Source organism: Martes martes, assembly GCF_963455335.1.
Source record: "Martes martes genome assembly, chromosome: 13".
Taxonomy (NCBI): domain Eukaryota; kingdom Metazoa; phylum Chordata; class Mammalia; order Carnivora; family Mustelidae; genus Martes; species Martes martes.
Genome location: NC_137901.1, coordinates 85,488,772 through 85,512,509, shown reverse-complemented (window position 1 = coordinate 85,512,509; position 23,738 = coordinate 85,488,772). Strand labels below are relative to the sequence as shown.

The following is a 23,738-nucleotide window of genomic DNA, read 5'->3' as shown; positions in this document are numbered from 1 at the left end:
CCCTTCTCACTTCCCTTTTCCCTCCCCTCTGGCCATTCCAGCAAAAAACCAACCAGGGAGTGTGAGGCCCTGTCTGAGCCCAAGGTAATGCCTGCCTGCCTGCGCTGTAGCCTCTGCCGGAGCCTGGGGGCGGGGGCAGCTGCAGAGCACGGGGCCTCCCCACCCAGGCAGAGGGTCCTTCCAGCTTGGGCTGCTGTGCCCAGGCTCCCCTTGGGCCTCTGGACCTAGGACAAAAACAAGGGTCATCCAGGGGCTTGGACCTGATGGTGGGTCATGCATGTGGGCTGGGGCTGCAGGTGCATGGCGCTCCACCCGGAATGCCTGTGAATTCACCCAGGTCTCATGACCCAGTCTGGTACCCACATATGCTCCGGGCACGTCAGTGGCATTGAAGCTATGTCACAGGGTCCCGTGGCTGCTCCTGCCCTGGGGCCATGTGGTCAGAGCATAGATCAGGCATGCAGTGTTCTGGGGCTCTCCAGTATCCACCCCTTTCTTCTCTGATGGGTGAAGACCTAGAAAATAACTTCCCTTCCCGCCTGCTGCAAATTAGTATAAGAGTCCTGCGTCCCTGGGGTGCATCTGGATCTCTTCCCTTTGGCCATCCCTCTTCTCAACACGCAGCCTTGTCAGCATTACCAGCATCTCCCAGGACAGATGGGAGTTTTTGTCCCTGTGGACTAATGACAAACATTTAGCACCCCTGCTGCCTCTCTTCACCCTAGTGCCTGTGGAATAGAAATTCTAGGATTCCTTCTGTTGAGCTCAACTCACTACCTCGTCCTCAATTGGGAACTCCAGGCAGTCATTTCTATGTATTTTTTATTAATTTTTTTGACACTTAAAATTGTATAATTGGGAAACCATTTCTATGTTCTAAGAGCAGTTTTATTGACATATAACTTACATATGACATGTAACTTACCTAATATGTGAGTTTCACCCATTGGAAGGGTATGATTCAGTGTTTTGTTTTGTTTTTTAAGATTTTATTTATTTATTTGACAGACAGAGATCACAAGTAGGCAGAGAGGCAGGCAGAGAGAGAGGGAGAAGCAGGCTCCCTGCTGAGCAGAGAGCCCGATGTGGGGCTTGATCCCAGGACCCTGAGATCATGACCTGAGCCAAAGGCAGAGGCTTTAACCCACTGAGCCACCCAGGCGCCCCCCCCTTTTTTTTTAAATAAAATCTTTTTTTTTAATTTATTTTTTTTTTAAAGATTATTTATTTATTTATTTGACAGAGAGAGAGAGAGAGAGAGATCACAAGCAGGCAGAGAGGCAGGCGGGGGTGGGGGGAAGCAGGCCCCCTGCTGAGCAGAGAGCCCTATGCAGGGCTCGATCCCAGGACCCTGAGATCATGACCTGAGCCGAGGGCAGAGGCCCAACCCACTGAGCCACCCAGGCGCTCCAATTCAGTGGTTTTAATATATTCACAGACTTGTACAACTAAGACCACAGTCAGTTTTAGAACATTTTTATTAGCCCCAGAAGAAATCCTGTCTCCCAGCTGTCACCATCAACTCCCCATTCCCAGCGGCCACTAAGCTGCTCTCCGTATCTGTACAGTTGCCCTGTTCTAGACACTTCATGTCAGTGGAACTGTACAGCATGTGAGCTTTTGTGTCTGGCGTCTCGCACTCGGCATCATGCTCCAGGGTTCATCCGTGGTGTAGCAGGCATCAGTGCTTCCTTCCTGTTTCTGGCCAGATGATACTTCGTTGTACGGGTAGACCACCTTGTACTCCTCCGTTCGTTAGGTGATGGACGTTGTCTCCACTTTGGCTGTCACGAATGCCTGCCGCTACAAGCATTCACATTCAAGCACATGGCCATTCCTGTGTGGTGGGAGTTGATGCACGAGATGAAGTTTACTGGCCAGCCGCAGCGCAGAATCAGGGGCCTGTGGGGGACAGTTTAGGATCGGGGAAGGTGGCAGTTAGCCATCATTCCTGCCAGGTGGTTCCCCACTTATCTGCTGCCTACTACTCTTTGAGCCTCCCGGGATGATGGAGCCTAATGGGCTGGACTTTTTCTTCTCAATCTCAAGTTGTAGGGTTTGCCTCCTGCCTGTGTGCTAGTTGGTCATCTGTTTCTTATCTTCAATGAGCTCAAAATCGCAAGGTGCCAGAGATCGGCCCAAAGGGCTTGACGACTCCTTTATTCCCTCATCTGGAGTCCCAGCAAGACCTGTGGATTACTTCTCTTGCCCTCAGGCTGCTGGTGGGGTGCTCGGCTTGTCTGAGTGACCCAGCACTCTGGAGTTCCCAGGGCTTACTCAGTTGTTGGAGGCCTTGGGTCCGAGGCCTGCCGGCTGGCCGTCTGCAACTACACCCAGCTGGTCCAAGCAGGCACTTCTAGGGCAGAAATTGAGGACGGGATTGGACATCTAGTTACAACTCTCCTCCCTGGGAGATTGAACCCCTCTTCTTTGGCAGAAACCTAAAAGCCAGTGATCCTGCTCTTGAAACAGAGGGGTTTCTTCCTAGGAGTGTACAGACGTCACCCTTTCTCTTCCGTTGTGCCAGGACAGAGTTTCCCTTCTGGCCAGGGGCACACAGCAGACAGTAATCTGGCTTCCCTTAGAAGGGGCCACTGTTGTTGGCGGTCCAAGTGATTTGGGCTTCTCCCCAGGGATTTTTCTTTCCAGCTCCTTAGTTCAGCCTGTGTCTGTCCTCCCAGGCACGTCTAGCTGGGGGCATTTCAGGATAGGACCTCTCAGGGACACGGGGACACCTTTCCTCCCACCTCCTTGGTCTCTTCTGCTCTGATCCCTCACATCACCAAGAGGAGGGCCCTTCTCTCCATACAAGGTGTCCCATGAGCCTGTGTGCAGGGGGCAGTCCTCTTAACCACTGTTTCCAAAAGGCTGGCTCTGTGCCTGGCCAAACCCAGGTGGCCCCAGGAAGCTCCCCTACAGGTGACTGAAGAGCCTTCAACTTTAGCCTGAAGAAGGAAGCTTGGGGTGGGGGCTGGTGGGGAGACACATCAAGATACCTAAAAACCTCTGGGAACAGGCCCCCTCGCTGGCTGCGCCCTACTCACGTGGGATGATTTTGGGTGTTACACAGATAGGTTCGCATCTATTTTTATAGTTCCTTTCTATTTTTGGCAAATGATGCTGCTTTTCCATTTACAGAGGGGGATACGAAGAAGTCTCCCTTGAAACCCTCATATAGGCAAGAAAAAGGGAGAGACTCTAAAAGGAAAAGCCAAGTCAGTGACGTTGCAGGTGGTGTGGGAAGGTGGGAGACGCAGGTTCAGGCTGGGGCAGCCTTGCCTTAACGTGGGTTTTCTGTTCGGTGAGCAGGAAGCAAGGCAGCGAAGACAGCCTCCGGGGCCCCGACCCGCCCCCCGTGGGGGAGGAGGAAGTGCTCTTGTGAAAGGCGGTCCCCGCGCCGAGAGTTGGGGGGCCCCGGCCCCCGGCCCCTGCGCTCGCATGCATCCTCTGCGGCCCGACCAGGCGATGGAGTAGCTGCCCGGACGCGCGACCTCGCATGCAGGCTGCACCCTGCGTTTCCATAGCAGCATGTCCTACGGAAACCCAGCACGTGTGTAGAGCCTTGACCGTCATCTCTGGTGTTTTTGTTTTGTTTTGTTTTTCTTCCTTTGTTGTTTTAAAGGGGACAAAAAAAAAAAAGACTTGACTCCATGACATCGACCTTGGCCGCTGGCTGGCTGAACGGGCAGGTGTGAGGAGTTGCAGACCCAAAGCCACATGCATTTTGGGACAATTGCTTTTTAAAACGTTTTTATGCCAAAAATCCTTCATTGTGAACTCAGAACCATGTCAGATAATACCAAGTGAATGTGTGTGGGGTTTGAAAATCATGAAAAAACTGGCAGGGAACTCTGGCGGTGTGGGCTGAGACCACAGAGTTAGTTGCTGTGTTTGAAAGGGAGAGGAAGAGGGGGTGTGACTCCTCCTGCAAACCCCGAAAGCCCCAGACTCCAAGCCCGTGGCCCCTACCAGGACTGGGGGCTCACGGGGTCAGGGCCGGGCTGGCCCTCAGGAGCTGCTGGGAGCTTCGATGCACCTTATTTGTAAGAAGGACTTTAGATTTTTTTTATGGGTAGAGTTGTAGTCGGGAAAAGGGAAAGGGCTTGAAGCTTAGTTGCTTCGCAAAGGGGATTTTCCACCCCTCGAAGGGCGTTCCATGGTAGCTGGGGGGCGGTGGGGGGGAGTTTCACCTAAAGGGCTGATAGCCACTCACAGCGGGTTTCTGAAATACTAACTGAGCTCTGGTCAGTCTCTCGTTAAAGGACAAAAACTTCAGGGTGAAATCCTACACTTCCATGTACATTACATGGCTTATGAGTAAACAAAATATTTTCGATTCTCTAACTAGACTGAACTCTAGAGCAGTTCAGAGATCATTTAGAGCTTCCAGGATTCTTTCCACGGCTTCAGGCTTGTGATCAGAGTTAGAGCCAATGAGATCTGTGCCTGTATATTAACATGCAGCTTGGCCTGTTTGTAACCTGTGTATCCTAGAGACCGCTGAAGTTTTGTTTTCTCAATCACTAGCTGATTGTTGCTGTCAGTGAAACACTTAGTTTCTGGAGGGCCAATGAGGAAATACTCTGCTTCAACGGAAACACAAATGATCATCCTTACTGGCAAAGCTTTGTGAGGATCCACACGAGAACTCCGGGGCACCCTGTAGAGAAGATTGCCGAAACGCAGAGCGGTCCTCAGGGTCCAAGAGAACCAGGGCTTGGCACAGGGAGTTCTGTTTTGTAAGCCAAAAGCCCGGACAGAAAAGGCTCACCTTTTTGGTTTCCGACTCATACTGGGAATTCTCACTGCAGTTCAAGTGTGACTTCTTCCAGAGCCACACATGGCTGAGTGGGAAGTTCAAGGGGGAGGAAAACAGGAAGGCCTATGGCCTGGGAGATTCCCGGTGTTTTGCTGGTCTCTGGCTTGGGGGAAATGGTGTCGGTAACTGGGCTCAGAGGACATGCTTTCCTGTAGTTTCTGTCTGATCATCGCTAGTAGGACGACTTCTTGCAGAGAGACAGAGGAGCGAGGCCTCGTGCCCCCGCTGCCCAGCGCACTCGCGGAACCTGGGTGTTCTTGGCTTCCACGGACCTTCGTAAGCTCTTGACTGTCATTTAGCCAGACTTTCCTTGCTGCCGTACGGACAGTACAGAATTAGGGAATGCTGGTTTCCAAGAGCAGAGACGACCGTCGGAGGAAGGGTTGTCTGCCCTGCTTGCTTGCTCTTTGTAACCTGGTCCTTCCTCTTGCGTTCCTGCGCGTGTTTGCGTTTGCGGGCACCGCCCCTTCTGGGAGCAGATGGGGTCCGGTTAGTTTGCAGTCAGCACCTTGCAGTAGTTCAAGTCAACCTGTCCTTAGTCCCAGCCTGTCTGTGTGGACTCTGGCCTGGCCAAGCAGCTCGCCCGGGGCGGGCGGGCAGCAAGCTCTCTGCAGAACTCCTGTTTACACAGCTGCATCGGGCAAGACCATTTCTTCCACCGCAGAACTCCCCACGTAAGATTCCGCACGCGGAATGCCAGCTCTTTAGGTGGGTGGGCTCATAACTTTTTTTTTTCTCCTCTCCAAAGAAACACCAAAGAAAGCTGTGCAAAGAAAGTGCTCCCCCCCAAAAAGTATAAGCAGAGGGCTGTACCACACAGCGGTAGGGTTACCATTCTCTTGGAGCACAAACTTCGGTTTTTGGGAAGCTGGCTCTGTCAGGAAAGGGGAGAAGCCATCAACGGGCAGCTTCTCCAGGTTAGCAAAAAGGATTCCCTATGAGTTTCTTCCATTGTTGGCTCATCTGTGGGACCAATTCGTTGTAAGCAGCTTGGGGCCCACACAAGGTCTTGCCCCATCTTCCTCCGCCCTGTTCCACTTCCCCCATCTCTTCCACAGGCTTACCGGGGGCTTCCAGAAAGCCGTAGCTAGCCCCTTGTTGGCTCTGGGGGCTGGAGAGGCTGTCTCCCCAGGGGTCTGTCCTTTCCCGTGAGTTAGGGCTCCCATCCTCAAAAGCCCTTCTGGAACGAGGAGGCAAATACCTGAGCATTTAGATGCATGGGCTCAAACTATTGCTCTCACTCATCTTCCAAAGGGGAGCTTTGCATTGCTGGGGGGAGGAACCATGACCTCCACTTGCTTCCAAGGTGCTAGAGAAGGTTTCAAGGTCGTCGGTTCCCATCCTCTTTGCAGCTTTATGGGCTGAGTTTCGTGGGACTGCTGACTTTTCTATTCTGTGTCTGATTTAATGCCCGATGCTTCTGTTTTATTCCTGATCCTTTCTACTATGCATTTTCCTTTTATCAGGTGTACAAAGTTAAATACTGTGTATTTATCACTTAAAAGTACATGAATTTAAGAGAAAAATAAGCCTTTGGTGTTTTTCCACAGATGTTTAAGCTTCTCTGTAAACTTGAAATAAACAGACAGCAAAATGGTGCAAAGCCTGGGCCTTTTGGAGGTATTTTTGTTGATCATTGTTTACAGATGTCTGTAGGACATCCGTCCTTACGTGTGTTTTTCTTCCTTAGGCTGACTGTGAGATCAGTTGCCCAAGTCAGGGCTAATGATGTCAGCATTACATTATTCACGTCACTGTCGCTATGTCCTAGTATCCCGCTACTGAAAGCGTGGTCCCTGGACCGGGAGTGTCAGCAATCTTCTGGGAGTGGGTTGGAAATGCAAATTCCAGGGCCCCATTTCATCAAGATCCCCAGGTGACTCGTGCCCACGGAAGTCTGAAAAGCACTGCTTTGGCAGGCAGGTAATTGCTAGGTTCTTCTGTTGGGAGACCAACTAGGTGAGCGGCTCTGGGAGCGGTAGTAATTACACGAGGAACACATCCTGTGAGCAGGTGTGTTGTAGGACACATTGCTCTACAAGGTAGGTATTTATCCCATTTTATGGATCATCTTCCGTAAACTGAGGCTCAGTCGTCCGAGGGCTCCAACTTTCAGCAAACGCGGTGTTCTACAGAGCTTGGACAGCTACTGGTTTTCATGGCGTTTGGAGACTTTTAGAAGGATGCTTCCTCCAGGCTAGAGGCTGGGGGTTCCCTGCACTCCAGATGTGAATCTAGCCTATGGCTTTGCTCTCCTGGCCTTGAACCTTGGTTTTCTGTTATGAAGGGACAGCAGATGAAGTTTGAAAGCTCCTTGTTCTGTTGCGGGAATAGAACATTGGGATATTGGCCTTTAAGAGTCCAAGAGCAGGTGTTCCTATTCAAAGGCCCCACTGAGAATCTAATGAAAGCTAAAAAATGCACACAGGTGTGTCCCTTTGCAGAATTTTAGGAGTTCCAGAGGCTCCGGAAGCTGCTCCATAGGTGCAAAGGTGAAGGACCCCTACATAAGCAGCAGCGCCAGGAAGGGCCAGCAAGGGGGAATAGAGGTGAATGGGGTGAGTAAAGTGAGCAGCCCCTCCCCCATCCTTCACCTCAGCTGGCCTTAGCATTCCATCTGAGAAAAAGGGAGGCCAAAAGAGGTCTCCCCACTCCAGTAACCGTCGCATCTTAGGCTGTAAAATGAAAGCTGGCCCTAAAAAATTCCAGCTCCGCTTGATCCGTGTGTTCAAGCAAGTTTTTTTTTTTTTTTTTTTTTCCAAAAAGGCAACACGAACCAGAGCTTTTTCAAAGGGGTCCAGTAAATGTTTCCTGGCCCCCAAAGCAAGAAAAGCCCAGGTTTCATCCAGCAGAAGCAGGCACTTCTAAAATAAACGTTCCCTTCAGTACTTGGAAATGAATTCGTGATTGGGGGGGGCGGCGGGCAAGCAGCTTGCTTTAAGGAGATCCTGAAGACTTGTTGCAGAATTAAATCTGTGTGAAGGCGCAGCTCTAAATAACTTCATTAACATTTCAAACAAAGTAGGTGTAGGTGGTGCTGCTTGTGGCTGGAGACTTCTGGAAAGCAAACAGGGAGGGGAGAAGGACAGCCATGTTCTTGTTCCCTAAAATTGTGTTCTCCATAGTGTAGTACCACAATTTCAGGTAAAACAAACAAACAAAAAACCAAAAAAACCCCAAAACACACGTACGGGTAAGACGAGTAGTCAGTACAGGACAAGATCTTGTAAGTTCTGTAGGAACCCAACCTGACCAAGATCAAAAACCTTAGGCCTTCAAGAGAAGGTCGAAGCGGGGAAAACGCCTAAGCTCCAAATGCAGACTGCTTCGGGAAGTTTTTTCCTGAACACAGTGAGCTGGGACAACAGATGGGTTTGTTTGTTGAAGTAAAAGGGAAAGGAGGAAAGTTCTAGTTCGTGCTATGAAACCACACAAAGATAGAGAAAAGTGTTTTAATGTTTGGTCCTTGACCACCGCAGCGTGCCTTTTCTCAAAGGACACACACTGTCTTGTGACAGCACGGATCCGGAAGAGGAACCACAGCCCAGGCACAGCCCGCGTGCTAAAGGTCCAGTGACCACACCCAGCAGTCCATCCTTCCCTCATAAAGTGCTTGACCAGAGCCGCTGGGGCTCAGCTAGGAGCGGTCTCACAAGGAGCTGGAGCTGGGAGCCCCCGAAGAAGGCTGGGCTCCGGACGAGGCCCCAGTGGCAGGAGCACCACTGCCCTTGGGCCAGAGGTCACCCCAACACCCCCAGGTTGCAGGGTGCTTTGCTCTGCACATCCTACACACAAAACAGCTGCGTGACCATGAAGTTCTCATGCAGTGGAGATGGATTCAGAATCTGGAACTTTCTCTGAGTGACACAGCAGCCTTTTCTCCCTCTTGGCTGTGCTCTGATGAGGGCCACGGGGGGAGCGCTGGTGTGGAGGAGCATCACTGGTCCATCTCACTGCCAAGACCCTGCAAAGAATGATGCGCTTATTGTTGACTGATATGCTTATGGATAAATGTACACCCAGCACGTGCTGCACGCAGGTGAGTCTGGAGAATTTGGGGCGGGAGAGAGGCCTTTCGGGCAGCCCTTCACAACTGAACATACTCAGGTTAGTCCTCGTGCAGGGGGTCTCAAAGCATGGTGCCCAACCCCTCTTGCTATGCGAGGCGAGTTTAAGTAGTGTGGGGTTTTGCAATAATATCCATTATCATAACTAACCTGAGATGTCACTAATTAGGATGAGGCTAGATTTTATTTTTTTTTAATATTTTTTTTTATTAGAGAGAGTGCACAAACGGGGGAGAGGCAGAGAGGGAGAAGCAGGACCCTTCTGCCCCAGCTGAGAGCCCAATGTGGGGCTCCATCCCAGCACCCTGGGATCATGACCTGAGCCACCCGGGTGCCCCAAAGCTAGATTTTAAAGAGTGATGGTCTAGAAGTGGAGCAGAGAAGGAGCGCTGTGTGGCCACCTGGGTTGACCGCATGCCCGGTAGCACCGCTGTGCTAGGGCCTCGCCCAGTACTCTGGGTGCTCACCACTGGCATGAGGAAGAGGCGCAGGAGGCAAGGTGCTGGGCCCTTCAGGAGGTGACCTACCTGCTCATAATCCTCCACATACTTGTATTTCTTCTCCCGGTAGTAGTTTCTCTTCTTCATGCAGTAGAGGACAATGACGTCACAGAGCACCGTCGCCTGAGTGTGGCAGAGGGTGAGAGAGAATGAGCCGGGCGGGATGCTTTAGCCGGTTATTCTGTGCATGTCCCTTCCTGCAAAGCCCGGAATCTTTCAAGGAAAGGCAAGGCCAGGCTCCACCTCTGGAGAAGGCGAGGCCCCAAGGGCTGTGGTCTTGAAAAAGGGAAGGTGAGGTGGGGCTGGGGGCAAGGGCAACAAGCCTAGATGGTCGATTTTAGAAACGAGTTTAGGGTCAAGGGGAAGCCCCAAAATGCCAGTGGAGGGTCTCGGCTCGCTGTGCTAACTACTGCCGAGGAGGGCCCCAGGCCCGGGGGCGAAGGAGCAGTCTAAGTCACTCACCACCCCTAGGAGCGCCAAACCGGAGCCAACGTTGATCATGGTGGGGATGATGTCAAATTTCCCAGCCTGCAAAAGACAGGAGAAAAAGAAACAGTCATGATAGAGGACATGAGCAGATAAAAGGTGGGGAGAGGGCCCCTTGTCTGGCCAACCCAGAAGCCTGGGTCTGAGCCAGCGCCCCAAGAGGAGGGGGCGGCCAGGCTACCTTTCCAAACACTATGATGTCGAAGCGGATGCCATAGGCCTTGATGAGCGTGCGGTGCTCGGCACCAGTCGGGTCACTGTAGTACTTGGCGAACCTAGGGAAGGAGGACAGGTGAGAAGCAGATGGACACAGGGGAGGGACAGACAGGTGGCTGGATTCACCCTCTGGGTCCTGGGTGGGGAATATCAGAGCAGAACTTCCCAAGGCACTCTTAATGGATGACGCCTGAGCATCTTGAGGCCTCTCCCGGCCATTGTAGGTCACGTGTGAGGGCTGGGCTGTTGGCAGGGGTGTGCCAGGGCCCACGGGGCACCAGAAGAACTCTTCGGCGTCACTGTTGCCTCCTACGGCTGAGACGGGACCTCTGACTCTGAGTAGCCCCCCATCACAGCTGAGCCACCTGCCTGTTGCAAGGAGATCTGGCCACTGACAGAATGTGGCCTGTGAGCCCCAAACCCCAGGCCCACTCCACAAGACTCACAAAATCTGCCCTGGACATCTTTTTAAAGAACCACTGACCCACTGATGGATAAAGGAATGAATAAAATGTGGCATATCCACACAACAGAATACTATTAAAGTAATGATACATATTATCACATGGATGAACCTCAAAAAACAACAACAAAACCCAACACTGACTGAAAGAAGCCAGTCACAGAAGGCCACACTGTCTGTGCTTCCATTTATATGCAAGTCCAGAGAGGAAGTAGACAGTGGTGGCAGGGACGGGTAGGAGGGAGGACAGAAGTGATGGCTGAAGGATACAGGGTTTCTCACTGAGGTGATGAAAATGTTCTAAAATTGTGGTGATAGTCTTAAAACTTCATGACTAAACACGATTCAGTTCCATACTTTACAGGGATGAACTATGTGGTATGTGAACTATTCTCAATAAAGCCATTAAAAAAAGAAAACCTGACAAGGGGGAATGGAATGGTGGGGGGGGGTGGGGGGCACTGTTGAGCCATGAGGCCATTTGCTGCCTGTGTTATACAGGACATTGGTTCAGAGAAGCCTGAACTCGTGGTCTGTGATCGCTCTGGCTCACGGCATCACATCCTGGTTGGGATTCAGGTGGGGCCTGATGCTAGTGGAGGTCGGGGGCATCTGGTGATCCTTCTGGTGAGGTCTCCCATCAGCTTCTCTCTGCCTGAGGTTCTGACCCAAGCTTGAGGTTTTCCACAGTGGTTTCTAGAACTGTGTAACAGTAGAGATAGAGCAACACAAATCTAATTTTTCTCTTCGGGAAAAAATTCAAATAGCTCCCCTAGTATCAGTGAGCCAAAATGATAGCCGACTGCAGTTCCAGGCGGTTCTAGGATCACAGGTGTCTTTGATTGTTACATGTTACCACTAGAGGGAGACAAGCGCAACACAAAAGCCCCTCAGACCTCCTTGGGTGGCCCCTGGCAGGGCTGCTTTGTTTAAGAGTGGCAAAATGCATGGAAGAGGCCACAGAGCACCCACAAAAATGTACACGGCTAACGTTTTTGCTGCCTCAAGGAAGTGGTAGACCTGACCCTGGCCCCTTGGTCCTTCCATCAAATGACCAGCTCTCCTGCGTTGAACACTGTCACCCAGGGTTTGTACTCATCAGGAACTTGTAAACGTGAAATGCAAGTAGGGAAACAGACAGGGTCTTTGCAGGTAGAAGGAGTTAAGCTGAGCTCGTACTGGATTAGCGTGGACTCTGATTCCATAGGACTGGTGTCCTATGAGGAGGGGACCACAGAGATGTGCCCAGAGAGAAAAAGGCCATGTGACAAGGGTGGCAGAGATGGGAGTGATGGGTCTATGAGCCAAGGAACACCAAGCATCACAGGGAGACACCAGAATCTGAAGAGGCAAAAAAAAGTGCTGGCTTTGCTGACACCTTGATTTTGGGCCACTGCCCTCCAGATCTGTGAGAGAGTAACTTGCTGTTGTTTCAAGCCACCCACTTTGTGGAAGTCTGTTAAGGCAGCCCCAGGACACATATATGGTACTTTCAGCAGGGAAATACCAGTGAAGGCCTTTCCTGAGGCTTAGACCTGTATCTTCCATACCCTGGAGATTCCAGGGGCAGTCCTGGTCTTTGAGAAACTAATTCCTGGGTCTTTGGACCAGAGGATCACAAGCTCACCCCTTCCTCAAAATCAGTGAGCAGAGGTCCTAGTCGAGGCTGGCCCCAGGAAGCTCCAGCAGCCAGCCTCTCTTGGCTGTTGTGCAAATTGTCTCAACATGATTTCTAAAGTAAGGGGCACAGGAGGCTTTCGGGGGCCAGGAAAGCATAGGTACGAGGCTCTGAACACTCTCCCTGGCACCCAGCCTTCCCACCTGCCTTTGGGCGGCTGAGTGAGTGCTGGTCTTTGATGGGCATGGACGGGCCCACTGGGGAGTGATCGAGCTGCCGTCACTCCCGCCCCCACACAGGAGAACTGGGGCCCAAGCTCACGCCTACCTGAAATTGTAGCCAGGGGACACATTGTGGTCCACATCCCGGGTGTCCAGGCGACGGAAGGAGTACCTGGGCAAGCAGAGGGAGGCGGTTCTGTCCAGGTTGCAGTTCCACTTGATCTGGATGCCCATGATGCCTCCCTGCGGGTTGGGAGCAGAGAGGGCGAGCAGGCTTTCCTTGGGGCCCGTTCTAGAATGACGTGTGTTGAAGACTGCGTCAGAGAAGCCAGGGGCCCGTGCCTACCTCGATGGCCATGTCCTGGAAGCTGTGCCCTGCGCTCTCCACTATTTTGCCAAGACGGAATATGGGGCAGAAGGGATCTGTTACAGCGTCATAAATACAGGATTTGAGGTAGGTAGTGGTGATGTTGGGAAGAATATTCCTCCTAAAGTCAGGAAGAAGCAGAAATGAAGTGAGGAAAACCTCAAAGAAAAGCCAGAAGTCACTCTAAAACATGGGGGGAACTCAGGCGGCCGGCCACCACTTACTTGCTGAAATTAAATTTCGGGTACCAGATGTTGTTCTTAACCAAAAGAGTGAAGTTTTCCGCAGCCTTTAAAAAAGCCGGTCTGAAAAAAATCATAGCGTATTGTTAATAAAACACACATATATGTATACTCCCTTCCTTGGATAATATTTTTAAAAAGCACATGCACGTGTGTCTTACAATGTCATCTTCTCAAGAAAAAAAAGTGAAACATCTCGAGCATTTTCTACTCTCTTCTGCATAAACACTAGGTCAGCAGGGGAGACTAAACCAAGCCTTTTCATTTCTTCCTCTTGTGCCTCTTGCCGAAGGCAGTGGGAGTTTAAGAGCCGGAGGGATAGCTAAGGAGGGGTGATGCCCAGTGGCCTCCCAGGGAAATTACTCGGCCTGCAGCTGGGGGGTTTCAGAGCTCACCTTCCTCAGGTGTTCTCGGCAATGCTCCACAGATCTGGTTTTACAAGTCAAAGCAAAGATAAATTCACCCGCAGGGTGGATCCTGACCTCATCTCCAAAGTACATAAAAATCACGTGTCTGTGGGCGCACGGCCTTGACTCTGAAGGGCCACGTCAGCTCCGGGCTGACAGTACAAGCTGCATCTGTCTCCAAGGGGACCCCACTTCTCTGGTTGGCTTCTACAGGAGAATCCAGTGCTGTACGCAGACCCCTCTGTGTGTGTGTTGGGGGGGCACCCCTGGTCCAGGTGGAATCTTGGAGTTATAAACAGAACCAACAGTCTTCTCAACCCTGAGACAGAAGCAAGGCCACACAGCAAAGAGAGCTGAACCTGTCACTGCTGATGCCAAGAAAGGCCTTGACCAAGGCACTTTTCCCAGGGCTTCAAATCCCCTCATCCCTGTATCCAGAGGGATGCTAACTACTGCTAGTTTTTCCAACTACTGCCATTCCCTATACTATAACTTTCCCCCACATCTGTCTACCTCATGTGCAAAACTTTTTTTTTAAAAGTTTTTATTTTTAAGTAATCTCCACACCCAATGTGGGGGCTCAAACTCATAATCCCGAGATCAAGAGCCGCACGCTCTACCCACTGAGCCAGGCAGGCGCCCCTCATATGCAATACTTCTAAGACTGATACACTGTTTAAAAAAAAAAAAAGGTGAAATTCACATAATGTAAGATTAACCATCTTAAAGTGTTTAATTCATTGGCATTAAACACATTCAGGATGTGCAACCATCTCCACCATCTGGTTCTAGAACATTTCCATCACCTCCAAAGGAAACTCTGTACCCATTTAACAGCGGCTATCTATTCTCCCTTTCCCCCAGCCTTTGGGAACCACTCATCGACTTTCTCTAGATTCGTCTACTCTGGATCTTTCCGATAAATGGAATCATACAGTATGTGGCCTTTTGTGTCTGGCTTCTTTCACTTAGCACCTGTTTTCCAGATTCATCCATATTGTAGTATGTAACACTTCATTTTTTAATAAAGATATATATATATATATATATATATATATATATATATATATATTCCCCCCACCCCATAATGTCTTTGGACTCTAGAGTGCATTTCACACAGAGCATTTTACTTGGATCCAGACACATTTTGAGTGCTCAAAAGCCACCCATGGCCAGTGGCACTGATATTAGGGAGCACAGCTCCTTAAAAGGAAAGATCCTTTCCACCTCAAAAATCCTAGATTCCTTTTCTTTTTGTGTTTCCTTCCCTAGTCTGAGCTGCTGCCCTCAGCAGTCTTGCAATCAGAGGCTCTCATCCATTTCTTCTGTTGTAGCACAGCCGGGAGGGGGTTCACGGGGCTCCCTGCGCCCCCGGCCTCATCCAGGCCTCAGTCTGAACACTGGGTAAGGAATGCTGGAGTTGCAAGCGGTTCGGGGAGCACTACCTCTAACCCCTCACCCCCAGCCCAAGCAGAGCAAATTACTACCGGGCAGAATGTTTTCTTTTAGGGCAACCCTGAACCTGCTCTACTTTATGTAACACGAATCAGTGGACATTAGTTATTTTCTGGCCCAGCCTCTGTTCCCTTCTTTTCTGGTAACAGAACCCCCAATTTTCCTTTGGAAGCCCCATCTCACTACTCGCAGGGGGTGTTCGTTGGGTGGGACTGACTCCGCCTTAGCTCCGGGGAGGGGCAGGTGACTTGGCCTGAGATGATAAGCAAAATCCACATTCCAGCCACAGTGACGGGCTGTGGGATGTGTCTGAAGATGGGGTGATGGACAGATCTAGAACCTTTATGGACAGCCGGGCTGGAAGACTGGGGGAATGTCTATCCAAAGGCACCTCTGGGGACTACACCATGAGTCCTGCAAAGGCAGCCAATACGAGGGGAAGCAGAGTCAGAATCTGGAGACTCTGAAGTTGTCCTTTGAGCCTCAGGTCTAGTCGTGCTGGGCTCTTCCCAGTTCGTTAAACCCATAAACTGGGTCAGGCACTGAGAACTGTTTCCTGGAGTTACTCGAAAACCACAGAGTCCAGACATAGGACTCAATCATCTGCACTCCTATGACAAGTGACAAACACTGTGGCCCACCTTGCCTCTAGCGGTTGTCTGTGGTCCCCACGCTGGGGAAGCCTGACTCCACACAGACACCAAGAGCACAACACGCAAGGCTTAACTCCCCCCCGCTGTCTTCCCTCGGGTAGGACTCACTCGGGCACGCGTGTGTCATTCTCCACTGGGCACCAGGCTGCCACCTCGCATGTCTTCACAGTCTCATTGAATGGCACACATCTTCCTGTTGCAATTCCTGCGGGGGCAAGGGGGACCCAGGTCCGCAGGGGTCTCCTGTTTCCTACTTCGCAAGGTACAGAGTGGGAGCACCACCCCGGCATCCTGTGCAATCAGTCCTGAGCTATTCCAACTCTGGGGTTTACACAGTTTCCAGAAATGAGAGGAATGAGAGGTTGCCTGAGTCTAGGAGCAGGGCAAGGGTGGTGCCAAGCCATAGCACAGGGCAAGATCTGGGATGATGGCTTCTGGGGGCACAGGGGACAGGTGAAGGTCGAGAAAATCCTGGGTCCCTAATCTGAACACCAGGCTTCCTTAGGGTCATGTGGAGGAATTGGGGAATGTGGGAGATTTCTCTGTCCTGAAGATTTCTCTCTGAGAGAAGCCCCAGAGGGGAGGTCATTTGGTCAGGGGCCGCCCGTCCCAGGCTAAGTGTCTACTGTGGGGTCACAGCTACGTGCTCATACCGCTGCTGTGGGTGCCCGAAGAGCCAGCAACACAGTTGGCATCTGAATTACACATAGTGGTCTTATCCGGAAGCTGGAAAAGAAGAAAGCATGACAACAAATTCCATGGGGTCAGTCAGGTGTGAGGAGAGGGGCCTGAGGCCCGAGGCTCTTCCCTGAGAAGCTGCCTACCTCAGGACAGAAGCCCTGGCTCTGGTTCTTGGTGATGATCATGTTGGTCATGACGAAGAGGGAGTTTTCCTCCTGTGGAGGGGAGACAGCATCACCCTGTGACCTTTAGGGGAATCAAGCCGAGCCACGAAGAATGCCAGTCATTCATTTCAGAGGACAGCACCTTTCACTTCTCCCACATGCCATGTCGAGAACAATTTAGAAAAATGATTTTTGATCTCTTGTTCTCTGAGAGCTTATAACCCAACTGAAGACAGGATTCAAATAAATACTTGTACCCTAGTTCCCCATGATCTCCAGAGGATGCCTGAAACTGCAGATAGAACCCGACCCTACATACGCTACCTCTTTCCTGAGACGTACATACCCGGTGATAAAGTTAAATTATACATTAGACACAGTAGGAGGTTAACAACAATAACTGATACTAAAATAGAACAGTTATAGTAATCTGCTGTAATAGTTACATGAAATATAGCCCCTCCCTCTCAAAAGACCTATCGTGTTGGACTCCTCCTCCTTCGTGTGATGAGAAAATGGCTTCGTGGTGAGGGGAAGGGAGGTGAGGATGTAGCGCTGGGCCACTACTGACCTGAGGACAGGTTGGGGGAGGAGCAAGTGTTTCCAGACTGCAGTTGTCTACAGGTAACTGAACCCGTGGGTTGGGGCGTGGGGCCTATTGCTCACATATGTTCATGGCGGCATTATTCATAGTGACCCAAAGGTGGAACCAACCCAAATGTCTGTTGACAGATGAATGGGTAAACAGACTGTGTTTATCTATACCTGTGTGTGTCCCTATAATGGAACATGACCCAGCCATAAAAAGGGATGGTGCCCTGACACATGTTGCAACGTGGATGAACGTCGAAGCTACAACGCTAAGTTAAAGAGGCCGGACACAGTAAGGCCGACACATTGCACGATTCTATTGTTATGAGGTTTCCACAGAAACACAAAGTAGACGAGTGGTGGCCCTGGAGGTGGCGTTAAGGCGGAGGATGGGATGAGTGATTGCTTAATGGGTGTGGGGTTTCCTCTTAGGGTAACGAAAATGTTCTGGAACTGGAAGGAGGTGACGGTTGCATAATATCGTGAATGTACTAAATGCCACGGGATTTTCCAATCTGAAATAGTTAATATTATGACATATGAATTTCACCTCCGTGGAAAAGGAGATGTTGATCACCTGAGGTGGTTCCTTAATAAAGATTCGTTTGTTGAGGGAAAAGAGCCAACAGGTACGCAAAACAGCCTCCGCCAAGCAGGTCACCTCCGAGGGACAAAAATACAAGGCCACCAAAGTCCCAAATTTGGCTGGTTTTCTTTCCTAACTGAAATTAAGTTAATAAAACATTCTAGAGAAGACCCAGTCAGGGTCAGTAACTGGCACTTCTCTCTTCGAGAAGGTTCTGTTTTCTCCTCCCAGGAAGGTGCCAAATGGTTGATTTAAAGTTTCTGGAGCGCAAGTTCACTGGGGATGAGACTAAAGAGTTGGTCGCTCAGGACCTTCTAACATCAGGAGTACAAGACAAAGTTGCCCAAAAATTCTAGGTGGACCTCCCCCTCACTGAGCCATGGCATTCTAAAATGAAATGCCAGGGGCGCCTGGGTGGCTCAGTGGGTTAAAGCCTCTGCCTTCAGCTCAGGTCATGATCCCAGGATCCTGGGTTCAAGCCCCACATCGGGCTCTCTGCTCAGCAGGGACCCTGCTTCCTCCTCTCCTCTCTCTGCCTGCTTCTCTGCCTACTTGTGATCTCTGTCTGCCAAATAAATAAATAAAATCTTAAAAAAAAATAAGATAAAATGCCAGAAGTTTTCTCTCAGCATCTCAGACTCCGGGACGAGTGGAGTTAGCCCTGGGAGCCATCTGGGGGATCAGGGCAACTCAAGGATCAAAGTGGTGTCTGTAGACGTCTCCCCAGGTTTGATGAGGTGGAAGCTCTGGCAATGGCCGGCATCTTCCAAAGAGAGGCCTAGAACAAGCCATGTTGGGAGACAAGGAAATGACCCCAAGAGGAAGCTCGAGGATGTGGCACGATGCCTGAGTCTCTCTCCTGGCAGCCCCGTCAGGGTCCTCGGTGTTCCCGCAGAGACGCGCTCTTCACCTGGTGCTACAGAAGGCTGTTCCTGTGACTCCCGAGATAGATGTGAACGATTCAGTAGGCTTTACTGTTTTTCCTGTTTCTTCTCTATTTTAAGCTTAGGGAAACTTCAGTCTGGAGATGAGCCAAGTAGAAGTGGGGCAAACAGATGTTCCATCTCCGGAGAAGCAGGAGGCCATTGTGAAAGCTCATGAAGGGAGCTCTGGGGCACTCACTGGAGCCCTGGGCCAGAGCTGAGCTGGGAGGCGGGGCTGCTGCCCGTTCCTCACCTCTCCCCCCCTCCCCCCCCCCAGGGGCGGAAGCAGTGGGCCCACACTCTTCCTTGGTCCCAGTGAACAGACTGAGGGTGATGGCCCCAGAGCTTGGCAGGATGAGGCCGTGGCTTCATAGGAAGCAGTGATCTCTCTGTTGACACAGGGCCGTGCCAATAGGACCACCCACCTTCAGCAAACTACAAATCCCCTCTTCCATTTGACCTTCATTGCTCATTCGCTCAGTCTTCCCTCTGGACAGCCCGCAAAACCCTTCTCTTAAGAAGGCAGGGGCAAGACACACTTGAAGAAACAGTTTCTGAAGTCCTTGTCAAGCTCTGAGCCAAGAGAGATCTGGCCACCCCAGTCACCCTAGCACAGGAGCCATCTGGAGGGAAATAGCAGGGTCTGGCTGTGGACCACGGTCATTACTATGGCTAAAGAGAGTCAATATTCGACTTGAAGCTTTGTGGGTTAACAGGCCCACAAAGCTGTATCAAACGCTTTCTTCCCTTCTCCTTTGTTTCTGATGAAATCCTATGCGGGTATGTCTGTTCCCTTCTGGTTTGGCTTTGGTCTCCCAATTCCTGACCAACTTTCTACACTGTCTGATTTATCTTGTGGGCTTACAACAATAAAGCACATATGAAATGTGAAAAGGCAATATTTCCACCTGAATTTTTTTCCCAGGATTTAAAATATTTGCTTTTCCATCTTTGGGGCTTGAGACAGACTGAGATGTCTGCATCTAAGCCAGCCATGATTTAAAGCGAAAGAAACAGGGCTGGTTGAATATTGTTTATTAGACCTTAAGGCAGAAAGAGATTCTTCTGCACTGCTTTCTCGGACTAAGACAATTAGTCTGGGCCCTGGTGATATTAGAACTCTGCCAATCATTAATCAAGAGTGCAAAGTCTGTAAAGGGAATGGAGCTAATCAGAAGCTTTGGTGTTATTAGACAGAAGCCACGGTGGGAGTCATACCTGAGCTGGAATCACATAATCTGCCACATCCCAGACCCGGAATCCAAGTGTAGAAGTGTTGGTTACAGTCACGCCTTTGGCTTTGGTAGTAACTGAGCTGACCACAGAATCTGTTTCCTGGTAGCCTTTTTCCCACACAAACACCCACCTACAAAATAGAACAGGCCCCTTAAATCGCCATTAGAATTCTGTGAATTTGAACTGATGCTCGGGAGCCTCTGATAGCCAAAGGCTGACAGTACAACATTCACTAATTACACGACTTTGCAAAACTCCTTAAACTTGGGAGACTCCATTTCTACTTCTGCAAAATGGGTGTAAAACCCAAACCACAGGGTGGTTTGTGGGAGATAAATGAGATGACACAGGTAAAGCATTTGGCATAGTGATCAGCACAAAGAAAGTACTCAATGAATGCTGTCTTTATTAGACATTTGAGCACTTTCAACACACTATGACCTGCAGAATTACCCAGAGATGATAAAAATTATAATAGTTACCATTTGAGTGTCTTCAGGTGCCAAGTACTGATCTAAGCTCTACATATGCATTAACTAACTTAATTCTGACCACTTTATAAGGTAGATATCATTATTATTCTCTAGTTTTACAGAGGAGGAAACAGACAGAGAGAGGTTAAATCACTTGCCCAAGATCACATAGCTAGTGAATGACAAAGTCAGCATATGAACTCATGTCTTTTGCCTCTGAAGCCTCTTTTCTTGCCTTGTATGTTATACTCCCTCTAGAAAAGAGAATCTCACTGTTCAAGTAACTTTTTATACTTGGTTTTTATTTTTCTCCAAGAATTCAGGTCACATGTATGCTTCTCTTCTCTGGGAAGAATTGGAAGCATTACAACCAGTCTGAATAATTAAAAAATCTAAAGGCATTATTTAGCACATAGTGGTTAGGACACTGGAACACAAACAGAAGCCAGCGATCATGGTTCATTTCTCAACTGCACCATTCATCAGGCATAACTTTGGCCAAGTTGTTTAATTTCTCTATGCCTCAGTTTTTCCCACAACTAAGATGGGAATGATAATAGGATTTCACAGGGAAGTTGTGAGGTTAAATGAGTTTTGCATATCAGATGTTTAGAACAATGTTTGTGTTGCCATTATAGACTGAAATTGGCCATGATGGGAGTATTTACACCATGGAAATTGGCCAATGCTATAAATCAGAACTCCTTCCTGTCAGAGCTGTTATTAAACACCTACCAGCGACTATTACTATTGCTATTATTTCTGGAAACAAGAAACAAGCATCCTTCTCCTCTCCTTATAAGCCCTAGCTGCTGAGACTTCAAAAAATCACTGGTTTTGGTTATTTATAAGTTAGTCTGGTCTGAGCAGTCTCTATATTCATTGTCCCTCCTAGAGACAGCCTTTTCCCCAAGTAAGGCCTTTTCTTCAGGGGTTCCAGGAATTTAGCTGCAATATAAGCTTTCACTTAATTTTATTCAGGCACACAGAAACTTAGGGCAGGAAGGTTACTATTATTTTACCATAGTGTGCAGTGAGTTGCTACAGCAGAGACACATGCTTTTACAGGAATCACTATGTTATTACCTATTTCCTCATATGACAGATAACAGAATTAGATAATGGGGAAATGCATGTTTAGTCTAAGATGAATTGGATCAGGAAGCTTTGAGATGAGTTAAAAAGAAAGAAAGAAAGAAAGAAAAAAGCCTTCAGAGTTCAGATCCTGAGTCAGTTTTGATCACAGGAAGATGAATAAATGCAAAGTATTTACTGCTTTATAGATCCTCATGATCAAAGTAGCAAACACTCCAGGACCCCTAGAAAGTTGTGCTGCCCAGCAGAAATAGAACACAAGCCACATACATAGTGTACTTTCTAGTAGCCATGTTAAAAAGAAAAATAGATAAAATTAATTTTAATGATAGATTTTATGTTATCCAATATATCCAAAACATTTTAACATGTTGTCGATGTAAGATGGATGTATTAATGTGATATTTTAATTTTTTGGTTGTCTTACACTATTATTTTTGAAATCCAGTGTGTATGTTACGGTGATAGAGCATCTTGATTTGGAGTAGGTACATTTCAAGACCTCAACAGCCATAGGTGACTAGTGGCTACCGTATCATACAGTGCAGCCATAGACACTTCCTGTAGTCTAGAACTTTACAGATACCCTAAGATAGAGTTAAACTAATCCTTCCCCTAGTATCAAAAGCCAAGAGGAAAAAGCTAAATACTTCCAATCTGACCCAGCAATGCGAGTTTAGTTAACCAGTTAGTTACAGGTCTCAAAATTTAAGGGGGCATCACAATCACTGGGGGGCAAGAAGTTGGTGGTGGTGGTACTTAACAAGACTCACTAAATCCAAACCTGGGAGTAGGCCAGGTGGTTCTGGTGTATACAGGCCATATATGTGGGAAGCCATTTCACTTAATCCTCTCAGAACTCAACCGCTGCTGGGCTGATGGGTGCTAGAAGCCAAACCTGTCTGATCCTGTGAATTCTGTGGACAGTGTTAACATTCCAAGCCCCGCCCCAGGGTGGAGGACCTGTTACTTTACACGATTCCTCAGGTGAGTCTTTCGTGATCAGGAAGGTTTAGGAAACATTAGGACATTGGTTCACAAACTGCTCCCCACCAGAATCGCTTGGGGAATCAGTCATACTCCATAGCCGATTAAATGAGAAGGTCTGGGGATGGGAGTCAGCAATTAGTACTTTTGAAAGATTCCCCAAGGTTCTAATGCGCAGCTGGGGGCCACAGCATTAAGCCTTTTAAGAAAAGGAATGCCAGAGCAGATAACATCTGTCAGCTCAGCAGCTCTAGACACCATTAACACCCCAGGTGGATCTTGAGAGTGGGCCCAGTTAATTTCTACCTCCTCTCGAGTTTCATTAGATTGTAACGGGTGCACTCAATTAAGTATTTGGTGAGGGGACAGAAGGTGGCAGGACATATGCAAGTATAAGAGGGCAGCATGGGGAACGATGAAGCGAAGGAAGGTACCTAAACAAAAAACCCTAACAATTCCACAAAACGAAGTGAACTAACTTCCAAGTGCTTTTTAGAGTGTGACCTCTTCATCATCTTGGGTTACCACGCGATACTTAAAGGAAAGGACCGGAAGCCACGGACCCAAAAGGAACCAAATGGAAAGTCCAAGCCTTGGTTTCTGTATGCGGATCATCAGAATGGCAAGTGGAGAGCAAAGATTGAAACGTTAAGGGCAAAGCCAAAGGACAGCATGGAGCAACTCAGGGAACAAGAAGCAGGAAGGGTGAGGATGAAGGTCTAGCCAGGCTTTGCTCTGAAAATACACAGAATCAAAGCAGTCTGCTGCCCGGGAGCCCGGCCCACCGCCCGGCCCTCCCGGGACCAAGATCCGGGGAGGCGTACGTCACCCGCCTCTGGTAGCCGCCCCCGGGACAGCGCCTGGAGGCCGCCTGCGGGGCTCGCCCGGTGACCGGGGCCAAGCGCGGCATGTGCACGGCCGCGCCCCAGAAGGGGAGTTCCTGGCCGTCGCGACAGTCCGAACCCCCGAACCCCTCGGGGACAGCGGCCGCGCTCACCCGATGACGTAGGCCAGGATGAGCAGCTGCACGGCCCGGTTCATGAGCCCCACTTTACGGCTGCGGATGAGCACGATGCGCGGCGTGTCGTACTCGAACAGGAAAGAGGCCAGCGCCACGCACCAGCCCGCCATGGCCCGCTGCCGCCGTGCCGTCCGGCCCCGCGCTCTGCGCCCGGCGGCCCGCCCGCCGCCTGCTACGCGCGCCCGGGAGCCCCGCCCAGGCGGCCCGCGGCCCGGCGCGCCGCTACTCGTGTAGGAGGGCCCGGAAGGAGGCGGTGCTGAGTCTCGGGGCGGGGGCCCGGCGGAGGCGACGTTCCCCTCGGGTACTAGCGGCTCTCCCGGGGGGTGTGGGACCCGTGAGGAGGGGGTGAGCTCTGCCTTGAGGAGGAGTGACCTCGTCAGTAGGGCTGGCGAGAACGAGCGACCCCCGCAGATTGCATTGGCTCCACCAGGAAGGGGTGACCTCCTCCCTCGGGACGAATGACCCTC

General features: G+C 50.0%; 2 protein-coding genes across 8 annotated transcripts in view; one reads left to right on the top strand and one right to left on the bottom strand.

Annotated features, from left to right (window-relative positions):
* Positions 1–6,427, top strand: part of CAMKK2 (calcium/calmodulin dependent protein kinase kinase 2) — a 47,131-nt gene extending 40,704 nt beyond the window's left edge. For 3 of the 6 annotated variants that reach the window (XM_080821036.1, XM_080821037.1, XM_080821035.1), the window contains exons 16-17: positions 42–84; positions 3,310–3,625. In XM_080821036.1, coding sequence (XP_080677162.1) covers positions 42–84; positions 3,310–3,474 — 208 coding nt within the window. In that variant the 3' untranslated portion in view covers positions 3,475–3,625. Of the gene's footprint in view, positions 1–41; positions 85–3,309 lie in introns of all 6 variants that reach the window. The other 3 variants (XM_080821040.1, XM_080821039.1, XM_080821038.1) reach the window with 1 other exon arrangement.
* A 1,828-nt stretch (positions 6,428–8,255) lies between these two features.
* P2RX4 (purinergic receptor P2X 4) lies at positions 8,256–23,436 on the bottom strand. 2 transcript variants are annotated; one of them, XM_080821516.1, is made up of 12 exons: positions 23,248–23,436; positions 19,678–19,825; positions 16,339–16,410; positions 16,168–16,240; positions 15,623–15,719; positions 12,982–13,062; positions 12,737–12,878; positions 12,497–12,633; positions 10,054–10,147; positions 9,849–9,914; positions 9,414–9,509; positions 8,256–8,783 (listed from the first exon to the last, which is right to left on the bottom strand). In XM_080821516.1, the coding sequence occupies exons 1-12, from the start codon at positions 23,379–23,381 to the stop codon at positions 8,757–8,759; spliced, it is 1,167 nt and encodes a 388-aa protein (XP_080677642.1). In that variant the 5' UTR covers positions 23,382–23,436; the 3' UTR covers positions 8,256–8,756. The 2 variants fall into 2 exon arrangements, with proteins under 2 accessions (XP_080677642.1, XP_080677641.1); XM_080821515.1 differs by having other exon boundaries at positions 15,623–15,764; positions 23,248–23,429.
* Between the last annotated feature and the right edge of the window lie 302 nt (positions 23,437–23,738).